The sequence below is a fragment of the Suricata suricatta genome, chromosome 8 (genome assembly GCF_006229205.1).
Source record: "Suricata suricatta isolate VVHF042 chromosome 8, meerkat_22Aug2017_6uvM2_HiC, whole genome shotgun sequence".
Classification (NCBI taxonomy): domain Eukaryota; kingdom Metazoa; phylum Chordata; class Mammalia; order Carnivora; family Herpestidae; genus Suricata; species Suricata suricatta.
In genome coordinates, this window is record NC_043707.1 from 116,971,591 (window position 1) to 116,990,633 (window position 19,043).

The 19,043-nt window shown below is 40.9% G+C and overlaps 1 protein-coding gene across 1 annotated transcript in view; it reads left to right on the plus strand.

Moving 5' to 3' along the window:
- CSMD2 (CUB and Sushi multiple domains 2) overlaps window positions 1-19,043 on the plus strand; it is a 590,124-nt gene that overhangs the window by 504,394 nt on the left and 66,687 nt on the right. The window contains exons 47-51 of the mRNA XM_029945853.1: window positions 2,138-2,218; window positions 2,708-2,821; window positions 12,182-12,370; window positions 15,484-15,630; window positions 18,094-18,282. Coding sequence (XP_029801713.1) covers window positions 2,138-2,218; window positions 2,708-2,821; window positions 12,182-12,370; window positions 15,484-15,630; window positions 18,094-18,282 — 720 coding nt within the window. The remainder of the gene's footprint in view (window positions 1-2,137; window positions 2,219-2,707; window positions 2,822-12,181; window positions 12,371-15,483; window positions 15,631-18,093; window positions 18,283-19,043) is intronic.

A 19,043-nucleotide genomic window follows, 5' to 3' on the forward strand; every position in this document is an offset into this window, starting at 1 on the left:
AGAAAGAATGAAATCTGGCCATTTGTAGGAAAGTGGATGGACCTCGAGGGTGTCATGCTGAGTGAAATAAGTCAGGCAGAGAAGGACAGATACCATATGTTGGCACTCATAGGTCTAACAGGAGATCAGGAGAAACCTAATGGAGGACCAGGAGGAGGGGAAGAGGGAAAGAGAGTTGGGGAGAGAGAGGGATGCAAAACTTGAAAGACTATTGAATACTGAAAACGAACTGAGGGTTGAAGGGGAAGGGGAAGGGGGAAAAGAGGTGGTGGTGATGGAGGAGGGCACTTGTGGGGAAGAGCACTGGGTGTTATATGGAAACCAATTTGACAATAAACTATTTTTTAAAAATTTAAAAAACAAATTAAAAAAAATGGGCAGAGACAGGAACAGACATCTTTCCAAAGAAGACATACAGGTGGACAACAGACGCAAGAAAAGATCCTCAACATCACTCATCATAAGAGAATACAAATCAAAACTACAATTACATATCACCGAACACCAGTCAGAATGGCTAAAATTAACAACACAGGTGTTGTTCAACAGGTGTTGGCAAGGATGTGGAAAAAGGGGAACCCTCTTACACTGTTGGTGGGAATGTAAACAGGTGCAACCACTGTGGAGGTTCTCAAAAAGTGAAAAATCGAAACTACCCTGTGATCCAGAAATTATTCCTAGTTTTAAAAAAAAAAGGAAAAAAATCATAAAAGATGCATATATAGAAGGATGTCTATCACAGTTTTATTTTAAATTGCAACACTTTGGAAACCTAAATAATTTAGTATCTGTTAAATTCCAGTCAATCATATGACTAAATCCTATGAAGTCATTTCAATCATTTTTTAAGTAATTTAATTACAGGGACCCTGGGTATCTCACTCAGTTGAGCATCTGACTCTTGATTTCAGCTCAGGTCATGATCCATGGGTCTTGGGATCAAGCCCCATGTCAGGCTCCGTGATGAATGTGGAGTCTGCTAAAGATTCCCTCTCTCTCTCTCCCCTGCTCACACTCCCTTTCTCTAAAAAATTTTTTTTAAAAGAGATTTAATTACATAGAGAAATTCTTGCAATATAAGAGTGAGTGCACAAGGATCAACAAAAAGTATACAACATGCTGCAAATGTTGTAAGAGAAAAATATATGTGCAGAAAGTATATATACTGTAGGAACTTAGAGTAAAGAGTTAACAGTGGTTATCTCTGAATGGCTAGTGGAGGACTTTAATTTTCTTCCTACTATTTTCATAGAAAATCCGTATTTTCTCTAATGATCATGTATTACATTTGTAATTTTTTAAAGAGAATATTCTTTAAAAAAAAACAATGGGGTGTGGGGATGACTTTGGAAATAATCATAACAGCAATGGCAACAGCAGCTCACACATATGTAGCACCAAATTGTATGCCAGATAGTAAATGGAAGCCAAGTTATGAGCCCACATTGAGCTTTGCTTCAGTAACACCATCCACACACAGTCCAGTCTCTGCCCAGAGGCACAGCTTTCCACTTGGAAAGTCCACTGAAGCCAGAGACATTTGGCCAAAGGTCAGAAAGGAAACCACTGGCTTTACTGGGCACTCACATGAGCCACACACAGTGCTTAGATGCTGAGCAGTGAAAAGAATATGGGATTTGAGAGCAGCCAGACCTGGATTCAAGTCCTGTGCCTCCTATGCCTCTCACGTCCTGCATGACCTTGGAGAAGTAACTGAACCTTTCTGAATTTCAGCTTCCTCAAAAATAGAGTAAGAACACCTAACATGGGGACCGGCTATCATGAGAGTTAAAGGTGACCGTGTGTGAAGGTGCCTGACTTATAGTAGGTGCTCAGGAAATGCTTCTCTCCCCTTCCCTTCAGTGCTAGTGACTGTCACTGACTTCTTAGGTGCTCTCTCCTTTTTGTTGGTGTTAACATATGGCCCCTGGGTTTTGCATCAAAAAAAAAAAAAAAAAAGGATGACAGCAGATAAGCAAAATAGTACTTGGCTAAACTTGTCCTGTGTACAGATCGATAGTCACTAGGATCTGTGTGAGTGAGTGAGGAAGGAGAAGGTGAAGGACTGAATGAGTGAATGACTACATGCCCCAAGAATGGTGTTCTCACACGGGCTTGTCTGCTTCTGTCTTTTCAGCTTATCCACTCACCAAATGCCCTCCTCCCACCATCCTCCCCAATGCTGAAGTCGTCACAGAGAATGAAGAATTCAACATAGGTACCCCCTTCCAAACCAGCAAGGACTATGCAGATGAGGAGGGGCTGGGTTGGGGTGGGGCTGGCCAGCAAGGCTCATCTCTCCCTCCATTCCATGAGAAACAGTAGGCCCAGTGCAAGCTGGCTACAGTTCTGTCAACAGCGTCTGCACCAAAAATGCCAATACTTCCTTTTAGCCATAGCTAGACAGAGGAGACAGGAAGGCAGTTTTCTTCTGTGATTCAAGTCAGTATGTTTCTGAGAAATAAGTCCACGCAAGATGCTATAAAAAGTTTCTGGGATGGGGAAACATTCTTAGGCTCAGCAAGCCTGAGCTGTGAGAAGCGGGTAGCAGTTTTCTGGGTCATTTGATTGGAGTTGAGGTGGTTATTTTAATCTGAACAGAATGCAACCCACCACTGATTGTCTTGCCCAGAAGTGGGCTGAAGTACTGAGGGATGCTCTGTCCAGACTTCTCCAGGGAACCCCCATATTGGTCTCTTTTTGGCAGGTGACATCGTACGCTACAGGTGCCTCCCCGGCTTCACCTTGGTAGGGAATGAAATCCTGACCTGCAAACTTGGAACTTACCTACAGTTTGAAGGACCACCCCCAATATGTGAAGGTAATTGCACAGAGCCATGCCTTTATGGGTCTGGAGTGCCTCCAAACATAGCCTGTGTCTTACTCTTCCCTATATTCCCAGTCCCTGCCCATAAAGTAAGAGGTCATTTGGTGAATGTCTGTTTGTATGAATTAATGATTGCCCTAGAGAGATTCTCTGTCCTACTCTTAGGTCTGGGGCTACAAATTGCCATAGTGACCACTTGACCACTTTTATTTCTGCTTTCTTTTGTTCGAACTGGTATTGTCTGGGAACAGCATACTGATCATTGGAAGGAAGAGTTCTGGGACCTTGGGAAGGTGGGCTTGCACACCAACCTGACCCTACTGGAGTGCGGATATGCTCAAGGTCCTGTGTGCTGAGCTGGGCAAACAAGAATTTTCATTCTAGCATGATGCCTTGACAGAAAATGAATGGCTTCACCAAAAACCATACTCTCCACTCACAAAATATCTGACCTAGGACAAGTTACTTAATTGTCCTGTGCCTCAATTTTCTCATCTCTAAAATAAGGATAATGATAATACTTATGCCATGGACTTATTGTGAGGAATTCAGCGGGTTAATGATGTAGAGCATTTTAGAACTATGCCTAGCACATAGTAACTGCCCAGTATAGACCATTAAATTCTGACAGGTACTACTACTGCTTCTGGTACTATTGCTACCAAAAAATATTTTTGTAGTCTATGAAGAAATAGGTCAGCTTCTCCCCCATTTCTCATAAGGCAAGAGTAGAGAACCTGCAGTCTGGATTGTTAGTAAGGGAGAAAGAAGCCACAGCCCTAGAATTAGGCTGCCCCAATACATTGAGAAATTCATTATCTATGAGTTGAGCTGATGTACCCCCACACCAAACAACCAGTCCCCAATAAAAGTGGACTATTGCTTTGATCCTGCTCCAGGATCCTGCTCTGGAGCTCTGGGCTCCAGAATTAGTTTCTCATCTCTGGCTCTGTTTCTGTGTCTACAAGGCTCTGCCTTCTTGGCTTTACTCCTGTTCTTAGCCTCATACTTCCCTCTAGGATTTGATGTTGTACATGGCTTCTCAAGATGTAACCCTTCACTGGATTTGTTTTTTATAATAACAGCTTTATTGGGACATAATTCATGTACCATGTAATTCATCCATTTAAAGTGTATACTTCAGTGATTTTTAGTATATTCAGAGCTTTGCAACCATCTCACAATTTCAGAAGATTTTCATCACCTCAAAATGAAACACTTTACCCCTTAGCAATCAGCTTCCATATCTTTCCAGCCCCTCCTCCCTGCAGTTCTAGACAACCACCAATCTAGTTTATGTCTCTATGAAATTGACTATTTTAGATATTTCATGTAAATAGAATACTACAATAGATAGTCTTTGTGACTGACTTCTTTCACTTAGCACAATCTGTTCAGGGTTCATCCATGTTGTAGCATGTATCAGTGTACTTCATTTCTCTTCATTGCCAAATGATGTTCCATTGTGTAGAGAGTACATTTTGTTGATGGACATTGATCCATTGTTGATGGATGTTGACCCATTCATCAGTTGATGTACAGTTGAGTTATTTCCACCTCTGGCAATTAAGAATAATACTGCTGTGAACATTCACGTACATGTTTTTGTGTAAACATAGGTTGTCATTTCTCTAACGTACGTAGCTAGCAGTGGAATTGCTGGGTCATATGGTAACTCCATGTTTAATATTTTGAGAAATGGCCAGACTGTTTTCCACAGTGGCTGAATCTTTTTTCCACCATTAGTTTATAAGGTTTCCAACTGTTCTATGTCTTCTCTGTTATTATTATCTGTCTTTTAAATTACAACTATCCTTGTGGTATAAAAGGTATCTATCTCACTGTGGTTTTGATTTGTATTTTCCTGATGACCAATGATGTTGAGCATTTTTTCATATGCTTATTGTTCATTTATATATTTTCTTTGAAGAAATGCCTATTCAGATTCTTTGCCTATTTTATTTAGGTTACTTATCTTTTTATCATTGAGTTGTAGGAATTCTTTTTATATTCTAGATACAAGTGCCTTATCAGATACATGATTTGAAATTTTTTTCCCATTTTGTTGGTGTTTTTTTACTTTCTTTTTATTTATTTATTCAAAAAATTTTAATGTTTATTTTTGAGAGAGAGAGAGAGAGAGAGAGAGAGAGAGAGAGACAAAGTGTGAGCAGAGGAGGGACAGAGAGAGAGAGGGAGACACAGAATCCAAAGCAGTCTCCAGGCTCTGAGCTGTCAGCATGCTGCAGGGCCAAACTCACAGGCCATGAGACCATAACCTGCGACAAAGTCAGACACTTAACTGACTGAGCCATCCAGGCACCTCAGTTTTTCACTTTCTTGATGATGTTCTTTGAAGTACCAAAGGGTTCTTGTGTCTTTTTTAGTTTTAATTTTTATTTATTTTGAGAGAGACAGAGAGAGAGAGAGAAAGTGCATGAGAGGGGGAGGGGCAGAGAGAGAAAGAGACAAAGAGACAGAGACAGACAGAAACTGAGAATCCCAAGCAGGTTTTGTGCAGTGTGGAGCCCAATGCAGGGCTTGAACTCATGAACTGTGAGATCATGACTTGAGCTGAAACTAAGTCAGACACTTAACTGACTGAGCCACCCAGGTGTTCCTCAAGTACAAAAGTTTTTAATTTTGATGATGTTCAATATATATTTTTTCCTTTGGCTGTTGTGCTTTTGGTGTCATATCTAAGGAACCATCTCCTAATCCAAGGTAAAGAAGATTTACATCTATATTTTCTTCTAAGAGTTAATAGTTTTAGGTCTTAAATTTAGGTCTTTGATCTTTTTTGACTTACATCAAAAGGTAGGGTGTCCACCTTCATTCTTTTGCATGTGGGTAGCCAGTTGCTATGACACCATTTACTAGAAAGACGATCCTTTCCCATTGAATTGTCTTGGCACCCTCTTGAAACTCAGTTGACCATAAATTTGGGGATTTATTTCTTGATCTTCAGTTCTATTATTTTGATCTATAAGTCTATTCTTTTTTTTACTTAAATTCCAGTTAGTTGACATACAGTGTAATATTGGTTTCAGGTGTAGAATTTAGTGATTGAACACTTCCATGCGTCACCTGGTGCTCATCACAAGTGCACTCCTTAATCCCCATCACCTACTTAACCTATCTTCCCACTCACCTCCCCTCTGGTAACCATCAGTTTGTTCTCTGTAGTTAAGAGTCTGTTTCTTGGTTTGCCTCTCTCTCTCTCTCTCTCTGTCTTTTCTTTTGCTCATTTGTTTTGTTTCTTAAATTCCATATATGAGTGAAATCATATAGTATTTGTCTTTCTATGACTGACTTATTTCAGTTAGCATAACACTCTCTAGCTCCATCTTTGTCATTGCAAATGGCAAGGTTTCATTATTTCTTATGGCTGAGTAATATTTCACTGTATATCGCTAGAGAGTATCATGGTAAGTGAAATAAGTTAGAGAAAGACAAACACTATATTGTTTCACTCATGTGGAATATGAGTATGAGATACATATATGATTTCACTTATATGTGGAATATAGTGTGAGATATAGATATATACATAGATATAGATATAGATAGATGGATATTCCTTACTCAATCGTCTTATGCCAGCACTACACTATCTTGATTACTGTAGTTTTGTAGTCTGAAATCAGGAAGTGTGAGTCCTCCAACTGTGTTCTTCTTTTGCATGTTTTAGATCTATTTAATTTCTAAATTAATTTTAAGATTAGCTTATCAATGTCCATACAGAAACCAGCTGGGATATTTGTAGAGACTGAAGTGAATCCATGCATCAGTCTAGGTAGTATTGCCATCCTAACAATATTAAATCTTCCAATTCATAAACATAAGTTGTATTTCCTTTCATTGTCCCTTCAATACATAACTTCCTTTTATCTTTTGACTTGTTCTACTCCTTTCTACCTCACCCAATGCCCTGTCCAATGACATTCTAGTCCCTTATGTCAAGGATCAGACACTCTTCTATTATTTCAGAAGCATTCGTCTTACCACATGACAACATAGAAAATTTGGTAAAATTCAAATCTAAAACATTACATTGCAATTACAGAACATCAAGGAGGTTAAAGCCATCACAAAGACAGATCAGACCCATGATATTATCTGCATCACCAAAAGATAAAATGCAGTAGAAAAAAATAATTGTAAAATGAAATTCCAAACCCAGCCAAATTATCATTTAAGAGTGAGAATATATTAATGAAATTTTCTGACAGACAAGGACTAAGTAAAGTTACTGCTTATGAAAAGCATAATTAACAGATATACTTCAGTGCATTAGTCAGGATAGAACATGCATATGTTACATTAACAAGTAATCCCCACATCTCAGTGGCTTAACACAACAAAAGTTTATTCTCCTTCAGGCAAAATTTGCCTGTGACTATAGTGCAGGTGACTCAATGATCCAGGCTTCTTAGTCTTGTGCTGCCATCTGAAAAGTAGGCCTGCTCCTGGATCCTACACTGCAGCAGAATAAGAGAGAATGGAGAGTCGCTTAAGGGCTTTTCAGATCATCAGCCTAAAGTGGCACACATTATTCTACTCACATCTCATTGACCAGAAATAAGCACATAGATGGAAAGTGAAGTTTTTTTTTATGCTCAAGAAACAAATAAAATCTAATATTTGTAAAGACTGGACATATCTATCACATTCAGTTTTTTAAAAATGAGTACAGGAACCACCTTCTGGGTGGCTTAGTCAGTTAAATGTCCTACTTCAGCTCAGGTCATGACCTTGCAGTTCGTGAATTCGAGACCCACATCTGGCTCTGTGCTGACAGCTCAGAGCCTAGATCCTGCTTCAGATTCTGTGTCTTCCTCTCTTTCTGCCCCTCCTCTGCTCACATTCTCTTTCTCTCTCTCAAAAATAAACATTAAAAAAAAGAAAAAAGTGAATATAGGTAATGCAGATGTGAAAAGTAACAATGAGCTAAGAAATCAGTAAAATAGGGTAATAAATCCAAACAATATTGACTGTAGCAAACTTAAAAATACAGACATAACTGGGCAAATAAATGACATTGGAGAACCTATTAGGAAGAAAGAAAAAGTGAGCTGAGGACTGTTGCTTGTTGAGGAGAAGCATAGATATTGATTAACCCTCTACATTAGTTAAAACACATGTATTAAAAACAAAGCTTAAATTTATTTTTAAAATTATGGATAGCCATAGTATGTGTAAGTTCTAAATCCATAATCAAAAATAAAGATAATAAAACTCAATCCAATAGAAACATTAAAGGAGAAAAAATTATGGTAATTTTGGTATGTGTAACTATAGTAAATATAACTGAATAAAACTACTCATCCAAAGGGAGAGACTTTCAGTTACTTAAGTAAAAAATAAGTTTAGCTCTAGGCTTTCCATAAACTTGGACTTGAGTATCTTTATCTGCCTCTCTAAAGACATAGCTAGAAAGGTCTCACTCATTCCTGCTATGAAACAAAACTTTGAAAAAAATAGCAAGTACTAACCTCTAAAATCTTGTGTGGCAAAGATAACAATAGACAAAATAGAATTTAAGACAAAAAGTTTTAAAAGAAAGAGGAAATTTAATGCTGATAAACATATTCTATCAAACATATATAACAGTCATAAACTTCTATGTACCTAACAACATAGTATTAAATATATAAAAGAAAAATTGACAGAATTGTGGGAAGAAAAGGACAAATTCACAATTACAGTTGGAGATTTTCACATACCTCTTTCAGTGACAGACCAAAAATAAGTAGCTACATCTAATATTTGAATGATATACTTATATCAGTAAGTTTTGCTGCATAAAAACAAGGCCAACATTTAGAGGGTGTAAACAATAACCACTTATTTCCTGCAAAAGATGCAGTTAAAATATAAATACCAGATAGATTGAAGAAAAGGAGAGGAAAAAATATACATGCAAATGTTAAACATAAGAAACATAAAGAAATTTCAGATAATACTGTAAGCAAGGAGTATTATCAGAAGTAGAGAAATTTTATATTGACAAAGAATTAATTCCATTATAAAGGATATATATAGTATGCATATGATAAAAGAGCTTCAAAATACATGAAAGAAAAACTGACAGAACTAAATGTGAAAAAGTAATGGCAAACTACAGAATAAAAGAAGATATTCATGATACATATATTTTTTAAAAGCACTTCTATCTAGACTATGTAAAGAACTTTAACAACTCAATAATAAGGCAATCCAATAAAAATATGGACAAGAGACTTGACTAGACACTACAAAATAGGATGTATGAATGAACAATAAGTATATGAAAAGATGCTAAATATCATTAGTCACCAGAAAAATGCAAATTAAACCCTAGTGAAATATTATTGCATACCCACTAGAATAGCTAAAACTATTTATAGTTTTAAAAATACCAAGTGTTGACAAGAATGTGGAGCAAGTGGAATTTTTATACGTTGCTGGTTGGGATGTAATATTATACAGTCACTTTGGGAAACTGGTAATTTCTGTCAAAGTTAAACATACACCTGCCATATTGCCAAGCAATTACACTCCTAGTTATTTACTTAAGAGAAATGAAAACCCATATCAGCAAAAAGACTTGTATATGAATTCCATAATAATCCAAAACTGTAACCAACCTAAATGTTCATTAATAATAAACAGAATGAATGAACAAAAAAATTGTTCTATGATTGCTACAGAGCAATAAAAATAAATGAAGTAGTAATACACAAAACACCATGGATTGAATCTTAGAAACATAATGTTTAGCAAAAGAAACCGGGCACAAAAATAACAACATGTACAATTCCAATTGCATGAAATTCTAGTACAATCAAAACTAATCTGTTGTTATAAAAATAATGTCGTGATTTCCTGGAGCATGGGGCAAGCCATATTAATTAATTGTAGAGGGGCATGAGAGAAACCTTCTGATGGAAAAAATCTATCGCCTGATTATGTTAGTAGTTATACAAGCATTTGCTAAAGCTCATTAAACCATGCTCCTAAAATGTGTGCATTTATTCTACATAAATTATATCTCAAAATTTTTTAATTTTAGAAAATGAAGGAGTTCTAAAACACAAAAATAGCCTTACTGATAAATGAAAAGAAGTGCCTAGAACAAAGAGTCACAAAATAATCAAAACATAAGGTAAATTAAACAAAGGGAGAAAGGAGGAATATACAAAAATAAGAAAGGGAAAATGGGATATAACCATTGAAGCAAAAGAAAAAGTTTTCATTATGATCTTGTATAAATCTTGTACAAGCACAGACCTTGTGCAAATTTGTGCCAATAAATTAGTGATATGAATGATTTTCTAAGAATGTATAATTTGATAAAATTGACCCCAGTGAAGATATAAAGTTTATGCTTTCCTAATTGTTTAAAAGAAATAGAGATTGTTATCAGAGGAAACCCCATCAAAGACATCAAGACTAGATGGTTTCATGGAAGAATATTACTAAATCTTCAAAGGCCAGACATCTTGAGCATTAGGAGAAAGAGAAACTTATAAACACTAATACCCAAATCTGATAAAGTTGCACACAAAGAGGCAAACCTTGGAACCAATCTCATTTGAGAGATTCTTCCCTCAATGGAGGAGTTTCAGGTAGAAAGGTGAGAGCTTCAAGAGCAGATCTTGTACCCGCTGGAGTGTACCACAAAGCCTAGGGGAACTTAAATATCAGCACACTTCCGTGACCTATAGGTATCAGCTTAGTGAAATCAGGAGCCTTTCAAAACAAAAATCAAGCATTTTCCTCCAAGAAACTATTTTCTTTCCTTTCCCATTTGCAAACTAAGAAATTCTCCCAGGAAAATCTAGTTCATGCCTTTCAAAGCCCCCCCTTTCAATAGCCTGCCTGGCTCAGTCGGTATAGCATGTGATGCTTGAACCGCAGATCGTGAGTTGGAGCCCCCTGTCGGTTGTAGGGATTACTTTATTTAAAAAAAAAATGTATTGCAAAGATACTCAAAGGAACCCCAGATGAGTTGTGTGAGCCACAGCAAGCATTTTGTCTGTTAACCCAGACCCAGTGTTGATTAGCAAGCCTCATTTCTATAAAGGCAGAAGGTTTGAAGGAAACAGAGGAGATGGGTGGAGAGTGAGTAGCTAAATCTCCTCCCCAGAACAGCTTCATCTCAGATTATAATCCAGGAATTAGTCCTTAACCTTGCAGTTCCAGAAACTCTCCTTTATCACTGTCCTAGAATCCAGCACATTCAAGAAGCCTGTCTAAAGGCACATATACAGCAAAACGCCAATTTCTCTTTGCAGTGATTGTGATAGAGATTGGGATACTTGCAACTACTGCCCAGGGCATGCCTCTTTCAAGGTACTGAAGAAGTTGATTCAGTCCTCGAAACTTTACTGTGAGGTCCTCAGCCCAAGCAAATGGATGTGGATCATCCTAAAATTTATTTCACATAGGATTTAGTGACACTTCCCTGCACCCCTAGGAGAGAACACCTCCGTGGTTTCCAGGATGTGCAGGGCTCCTCTGAATCTTCTCTAGCCTCCCCTGGTGACAGACACAGAAAACCCAATCTGGCCCCTCTGTCAACTCCTGTTCTAAGTTCTACATTGACTCTCTTCCTTAGGGTGACATATGTGTCTTTACATATTTTAATACTACTAATCAAGCCACGGCCAAGCTTTGCTAGTTCCTTCTGTCCTGGTGTAATTACCATCATCATTATCATCATCATCATCATCATCATCATCAACATCATCTCTACAATTTATGAAAGAACTGTGTTTCATGCTTTAAATATGTTATTTCCAATAATATTGTATATTATAATGTTAACTAATTCACAGTTATATAATGTTGTATAATACAATAGCCCTGTAAGGTAGGTGTTTTCTTTCTGCATTGGAGGTAGAGAAGCTATTGCACAGAGAGGAAATAATTTTTTCAAGACCACACAGCTAGTAAGTGACAGAGGTGGGCTATAAGTTCAGGTGTGTTTGACTCCAAAGTCCATGTACTTAGCTCTCCCCTATACTGTCTTTGTACTAATTCAACCCATTTAATAGATTAACTCTTGGATTTAATGATGCCTTACTGTTACCTCTGTATGTATCATCCTCAGTTACTCCAAAGCCCATATCTGAGCTAGGAGGTGATCCCAACAACTGGCCTGGCATGAATCCGAGCAATATAGTAACCTTGACACAGAATCTGAAGTCACCTTATGCCATGGTGCAGTCTAATGATGGGTATTGAGGTCTTGCTCAAATGTGCTTAATCCTCTTGTTCCAGTGGTTGTCTTTTGTGCCAGGGAGATGTGTTGGCCCCAGTTCCATCTCCACCCCATGTACCTGGTATTTCTTTTTCTCTTTCTCCAAGTGCACTGCCCAACGAATGAGCTTCTGACAGACTCCACAGGTGTGATCCTGAGTCAGAGCTACCCAGGAAGCTATCCCCAGTTCCAGACCTGCTCTTGGCTGGTGAGAGTGGAACCTGACTACAACATCTCCATCACGGTGGAGTACTTTCTCAGTGAGAAGCAATATGATGAATTTGAGATCTTTGATGGTAAGTCAGTCAAATGTTGAATAGTTCCCTGCTGCAGGTAGCAAAGACCTGCTTTAGAACCTAAGGGATCTGTACCATTACCTCTACATTAGAGCTTTCCAGAGGCACCATGCAACATCTTTCCCTACAACAGGAATCCCAATACCCTGGGAGCTGGTGGATTGTATGGCCATGGGGCAGAGCTGCTTGTACTGCAGGCTGGTCCTGCTACAGAACCCTTTCCTACTCTAGCACCCACTCAAAGCGAGTACCTTGAATGTCACTCAGTAAATGGATCACAGCAGTATTCACACATGAAGAATAGGCTGCCTCTGAAACCCAAAGGGGGGATCTACCAAACATTGTGCTTTTTTCTTGGTAGTAGAAGGGAAAAGGTACATTAACTTGCTCTTTAATTTGGAGGAAAAGTTTCAGCATGTCCACAAACTGCTGGGGAAATTTCACCCAACTCTTTGTAGGACTTATCTCTTACCCTTTGGAGCCACATGTCTTACAAAAGCATCTACACTAATTGTCCCTTCTGGGTCATCAGAGGCAATTAATACAACGTCATCATATAGGGAACCAATATTCTGCTATATTCTGCAGAATGTCCAGATGGTCCACATCTCTTCATACAAATTATGACAGTGAGCAGTAGAATTAACAATGCTCAGGGGCAAGACCATGAAGGTGTACTGTTGCCTATCTCATGTGAATGCAAGTTGCTTATTGTCCTCCTTTCTGATGAGTATGGAAAGAATACACTGCTGTAATGAAGATACAACATCTGGTACAACTACTGCAAATGAGGACCACTACTTGGTGAAGTTGGTACTATGAGGTGTATCTAGGCCAAGAGGACTCCATTTATTACCAACCCCAACCCCTAGACACCTCTATTCCAGCAGAGGAGCCATGATAGTGCTTTGGGTCACCAGGTATCAGCATCAATTCACACTCTGTATCCAAAGGGAATACCTGGATATTTCCTTTTCTCTAGTATTCAGTTCCCTGAGGAAGTAGCAGCAGGTCTTTTGGGGAAAGACTGGCGGAATCACCACTATCTATAATTGGGGGCACCTGGGTGGCTCAGTCGGTTAAGTGTCTGACTCTGGCTCAAGTCATGATCTCGCAGTTTGTGGGTTCGAGCCCTGCATCAGGCTCTGTGCTGACAGCTCAGTGCCTGGAACCTATCTTTGGATTCTGTGTCTCCCTCTCTCTTTCTGACCCTCCCCTGCTCAAGCTGTCTCTCTCTGTCTCTCAAAAATAAATAAAAAACATTTAAAAATTATAATTGATAACATTTTCTAGGGTCCTTTTTCATGGGGACCCAATTTCTCCTTCAGCCAAAGTGTTCTGGAATAAGAAATGGAATCTAGCTCAAGTCTCCAAACTGGGTGAGGGATTGAACTTTCCACTGGGGTCAGCTTTTCTCACCTTTCTGACTATATATCTATGATCTGTTTTGTTCATCTACTCATATATTAGAGGCTGCCCACCTACCTTGCCCTTAAGAATATTGTGTTTTTTGCTCCAGGCTATTTTTCAGGAGTGGTCTGTTCTACTCTAAAGAGAATTTTACAAGAAGGGAAGGAAGGAGGGAAGGAAGAGAGGGATGGAGGGAGGGAGGGAGAGAAGGAAGGAAGGGAGAAAGAGGGAGGAAGGAAGGACGGAGAAAGACAATTTACAATATAATAAAAAGCAATTTTTCTTCAAATTCTAATATTGTTTTTTAATTTTAAACTTATAATATTAAGTATTTTGTTTTTTATGGACAATAGTAGTACATGTGGGGCATCTGGGTGACTCAGTTGTTTGGACATCTGACTCTTGATCTCAGCTCAGGTCATGATCTCATGGTTCATGGATTTGAGCCCCACATCGGGGCTGCTGACAGTGCAGAGCCCGCTTGGGATTCTCTCTCTTTCTTTCTTTCTCCCCCTCCCCTGCTTTCACATTCTCTCTCTCTCTCAAAAATCAATAAACATAAAAAAAGAATATCGTATTTTGTGAGACATCGCCATAGATCATGCAGGTTAGGCTCTCACCACTACCATCCCAAACTTGCTGCACATTTTAGTAACTGTGCAAGCCTCCACCTGGCCCCTGTATTCTAGAATCTTCTCATCCCCATCAACACCAGGAAGACCAATTCTGTGACATCATCTCCTTCCATCAGTTTAGGCCAACAGAGGATAGATAGGTGTTACTTAGGTTGTTGATGATGCTGGTGTTCACCCCCTCACCAGTGTATTCCTCTTTGCTCTAGGAACTGGAGTATCTTCCAGGGCCTCCTGAGACACATGGTCAACTAATGGGTGTTCGGTCTGATACAATAGACCTACTCTGGCAAGCCATTTCTCTGAGCCTTTTGACCCCTTCCTTCATGGTTTGTCACAGCAGTTCTGATGGCTCTATTTTGTTTAATGTGGTCCACTGCCTTTGCCAAGCTTCCAAGAGTCTTCTCAGCAATGTATCAGGACCATCACTCAGGACTATGTTCAGGGCAACAAATCCTGTTATGGATTATCGAGCTTTACACTCTGCCTCCCTTGAACCAACCGCCTCAGGATGCACTCCCAGGCATTAAAAGTAGGGGGAAAAGAAGAGGGAGGGCCTTCTTAAAGAGCCTTGGAAAGGATTATTGGGGAACTGTGTTGTATGTGACATTGAAGCATTATGTTTTTCTGTAGCTTTATTGCTATTTATTCATTTAGTACATAACTTTTTCTATATGGCAAGCACTGAGCTATTTTTTTGTATGCAAATGAGAAGTGGCAAGGTAGAGGTTCCCAGTTTGCAAACCAGCTCTTCCATTAACCAGCTGCTTGACCTTGGCAAGTCCCAAAATGGCAAATAGATTTCATCTCACCCACCAACTCCTATAAGTTGGCAATGACCTCCTGGGGCACTGCTTTAGGGCTCAGGAGGAAAGGGCACCCAGCACAGTAGCTGGGGATGCAGACAGAGGAGCAGACTACAGACCATTGCACTGGCCCTGACCATCTGAGCCTAGTGTCTTCTCCTGAGGAGGGGAAATGGGAGGTGGTTATATGCAAGGTATCGAATCAAGGCACCTAGTCTCTAGCACTGTACTAGTCTATAATCCTGTGTCCTGTACTCTCACCCAGGTCCTTCAGGACAAAGTCCTCTGTTGAAAGCCCTTAGTGGGAATTACTCGGCTCCCCTGATGGTCACCAGCTCAAGCAACACTGTGTACCTGCGCTGGTCATCTGATCACGCCTACAACCGGAAGGGCTTTAAGATTCGGTATTCAGGTGAGTAAAATGCAAGAACTCATGAGAAGGGCCACAACCCCTCATCCCCTGAAGTTGCTCACCCAAAACACCCAAGTAAACCATGGGCCCCACCCTGGTCAATGACAGAGATCCTACAAGGGGACTGGCAGCCTGTCTCCTCTGAACCTCTCCCACCAGAGCTGCACGAGTGTCCCTAACAGTCTCCACCTCCCTCTTCTGCTCTTTTCCCCAATTTAAGCTCTTTCCTCTCTTCTTTGCATACTGCTAGCCTAGTGTGTCTTTTGGATAAGTTTATTATATATCATCTGATAATGCCTATGAGATGATCCTATCCCTAATACTGTTGAAACATTAATAAAAGTTCCTAAAAACTGAGAAACCCTAAGACGTGGGTCTCCAGTTGGGAAATGTTAGACAAGCAGCAAAGGATGACCTATATTTTAAGTCCAGGAGCCTTTGTCCTGCTCTGCCAGCCATAATCACAGGCAGAGGCAGATCAGAGGCCAAGGTAGGCAGACGGCTGACCAGGGCCACAGTCTACAATGGAAAACAGAAATATCCCTAGAAATGAAAGGAAATGGAGAAAATGGAATTTATTCAAACTCTTATCATGGGGATTACTGTCTGTGGTTGGAAAGAAAACCTGATAAGCAGCCTCATGCCCATTTCAAAGGGGAGCAGGTCTGTGAGCCTCTAGCTGGGCCCTTCAAGCCTGGAGGCAGAAATGAATCACTTGAGACCGTGAGAAGCCCCACGGATGTGGCTTCAGGCAAGAGAGAACCAGAGGAGGCTGAGGAGAGCCCGGAAGGAGAAGGTTCTTTACTATCTCAGGACCCATTTTCTCTGCAAACTGAACCCTAAATTCCTTTCCAGCCACACACACAGGAGGTAGGGGGGATTTCTGACCCCCAAGGCCAGTGGACAGCTCTGTCACAAAGCAGTCGAATGATACCTAGACAAGTCACTGAACCTCTTCAGGCTTCAGTTGCCTTATGATGACAAAGAAACCTTAAGGTCCCTGTCAGGTGAGGCTCACGCCACTTCCTGGCAGTTCCTGGCAGCTGCTCACGCAAAGGAAAATATAGCACGAAGTTAGCACTGCACTTTGATGGTTACTGACCTAGGACCTAAACGCCATTAAGGAGTTGCCCTATTCCTTGGTGTTTTTAAAGACCAGTCACATGTTTGGTCACAGTGAGTCAGTTGTCATTAGTGTACCCACTCACAGAAAGTGAATTAATTACACGGTGAAACAATTACTTAATGAAAATACAGTAGACTTATATACTTTGCACACCCATCTGACACTATGATCAAGAGTATTTTATAACTGAGATTCTTGTTCTTGACTGATGTAAACACATAGGTACGATATACACAGGACACAGGTAGGGAAGCAGGAGCAAGGAAACTTGTCTGGCTTGGAACGGGGGTATTTGAAACACCAGCTCCACCAGCAGAGGGATGTGGATTCTCTCTCAAATACAAGGCCAGAGGACCTCACCATGGGGTGGATGTAGTAAGGGCCCTGGCACCTAATCCTCCCCTGCCCTGTGCCTGCCTGGGAGACCTAGCCAGAGACTCCCAGAGCAAACAGAGGTACATGTTCCCAGTGTTCCTCCGGCCAACCTTGTTCCCCACCTAGCAGAACTTCCTCTGTGGATCGCTGGCTGGAGTCTCTATGGTCAGCGCCCTGAGGCTGGGATTTTTTACTGTTTTCTTCACAGTGGTCTTCCCTGCACTTAGAATATCACGTGGCACATAATAGGCACTTCATGTCTATTTGTCAAATAAATGAATGAAATCAGTTGAAGCCATGAGGGTGCTTCACTGAAGGGGAAATACAACCGTGGATTTCAGGTCCTGGATTGCCATGGCTCCCTCTCCCCCAACCCTCCACAATAGGAAGGAGAAGGACCATTAATTGAGCACCAAGTGCCTTACAGTGGGCTGGGCCCTTTACAAACACAAACCCATTTGCATTGTCCAAAACCCTATGAGGCAGGCATCTCAAATCCCAATACACAGATGAGGAAAGTGGAACTCAATGAGCTTCGGTGAGATGTCCCAAGTTACAGAGCTAGAAAGGTCAGACCCAAGACTCCAGAGTCCACACCCCCAGTGGTCACACTTCTGGAACCAGCCCCACTGGGGTCTATTTCCTGTGCCTCTTTGGGAGCTGACGGGATTGAAGAGCGTGAACTCAGCTACATGATCAGTACTGCCTCTGGGCCACAAAGGGGACCCAAGGCTTCATGGTTTTTTCTCGTCTTTTCTTTTCTTTGGCTTTACTACACTGATTGGCCATTTCTCAATATCAACCACTCAGACCTTCCTAAATAACGGTGGACCTGGCAGTGTCAGAGACAAAGAAATTGATGGGGGGACAGGAGAGTGGAACGAAAAGGGTGGCACATGCAGGAAAGAGCACGTCTGTCTTCTGCTTGCACATGATCCCCTGAGCCTCTTCTTGTTGTTCAGCTCCCTACTGCAGCCTGCCCAGGGCTCCACTCCATGGCTTCCTTATGGGCCAGACCAGCACCCAGCCTGGAGGCTCCATCCACTTTGGCTGCAACGCCGGCTACCGCTTGGTGGGACACAGTATGGCCATTTGTACGCGGCACCTCCAGGGCTACTATCTGTGGAGTGAAGCCATTCCTCTCTGTCAAGGTGAGGAGCACATGGAAAGGGGATGACCAGTGGCTCTGATCCTGCTTACATCTTAGGTTTGTCCCAGGACCAATCACGTCCAAATGTGGGTTTCCTCATTGATAATTAATTCATTCTTTCAGTGAACGTACATTGAGAGTCCATAATATCTTGAGCCCTGGGGATATCCTATGCATAAAACAGTCTCCGAGTTTTCAGAGCAATGAGGGAGGTGGATCTGTAGCCGCACAAATGCAAAATGGCAGGGGAAGGAAGAGCTGTTATCAGGAGTACAAACAGAGTTGTGGGAGCCCAGTGCTAAGATGGGACCTACCTCCTTCTGGACAGCTAGGGAAGACTCCCAGAAGAGAGGATGCCTGGGCTTGGCCTCATAGAGCCACTGGGGTCAGATGCCAGGCATTAGGAAGGAAAACATTCGAGGCAACAGTAAAAGCATTTGCAAAACCAGGAACTGGAGAGAGATCAATCACAAGACATGCAGAGCAACTTGGGCTGCCTGAAGCAGTAGGGCAGAGGAGGCAAGGGGCAGAGGGAACCAGGGTGGAAGAGTGACCATCACCATGCTCATGGTCAAGCCCGTGATATGTACCAGGTAGTCTGCATGCATTGCCTTTCATAAGTGATGGGATTCGTTTTCCCTTAAAGCAATATAACTCATATTAGAGATCTGGGGGGTGGGGAACTATGGACAATGCAAAGGTTACTGGAGGGGAGGTGGGTGGAGGGGCAGTTAAAGGAGTGATAGGAATGAAGGAGGGCAC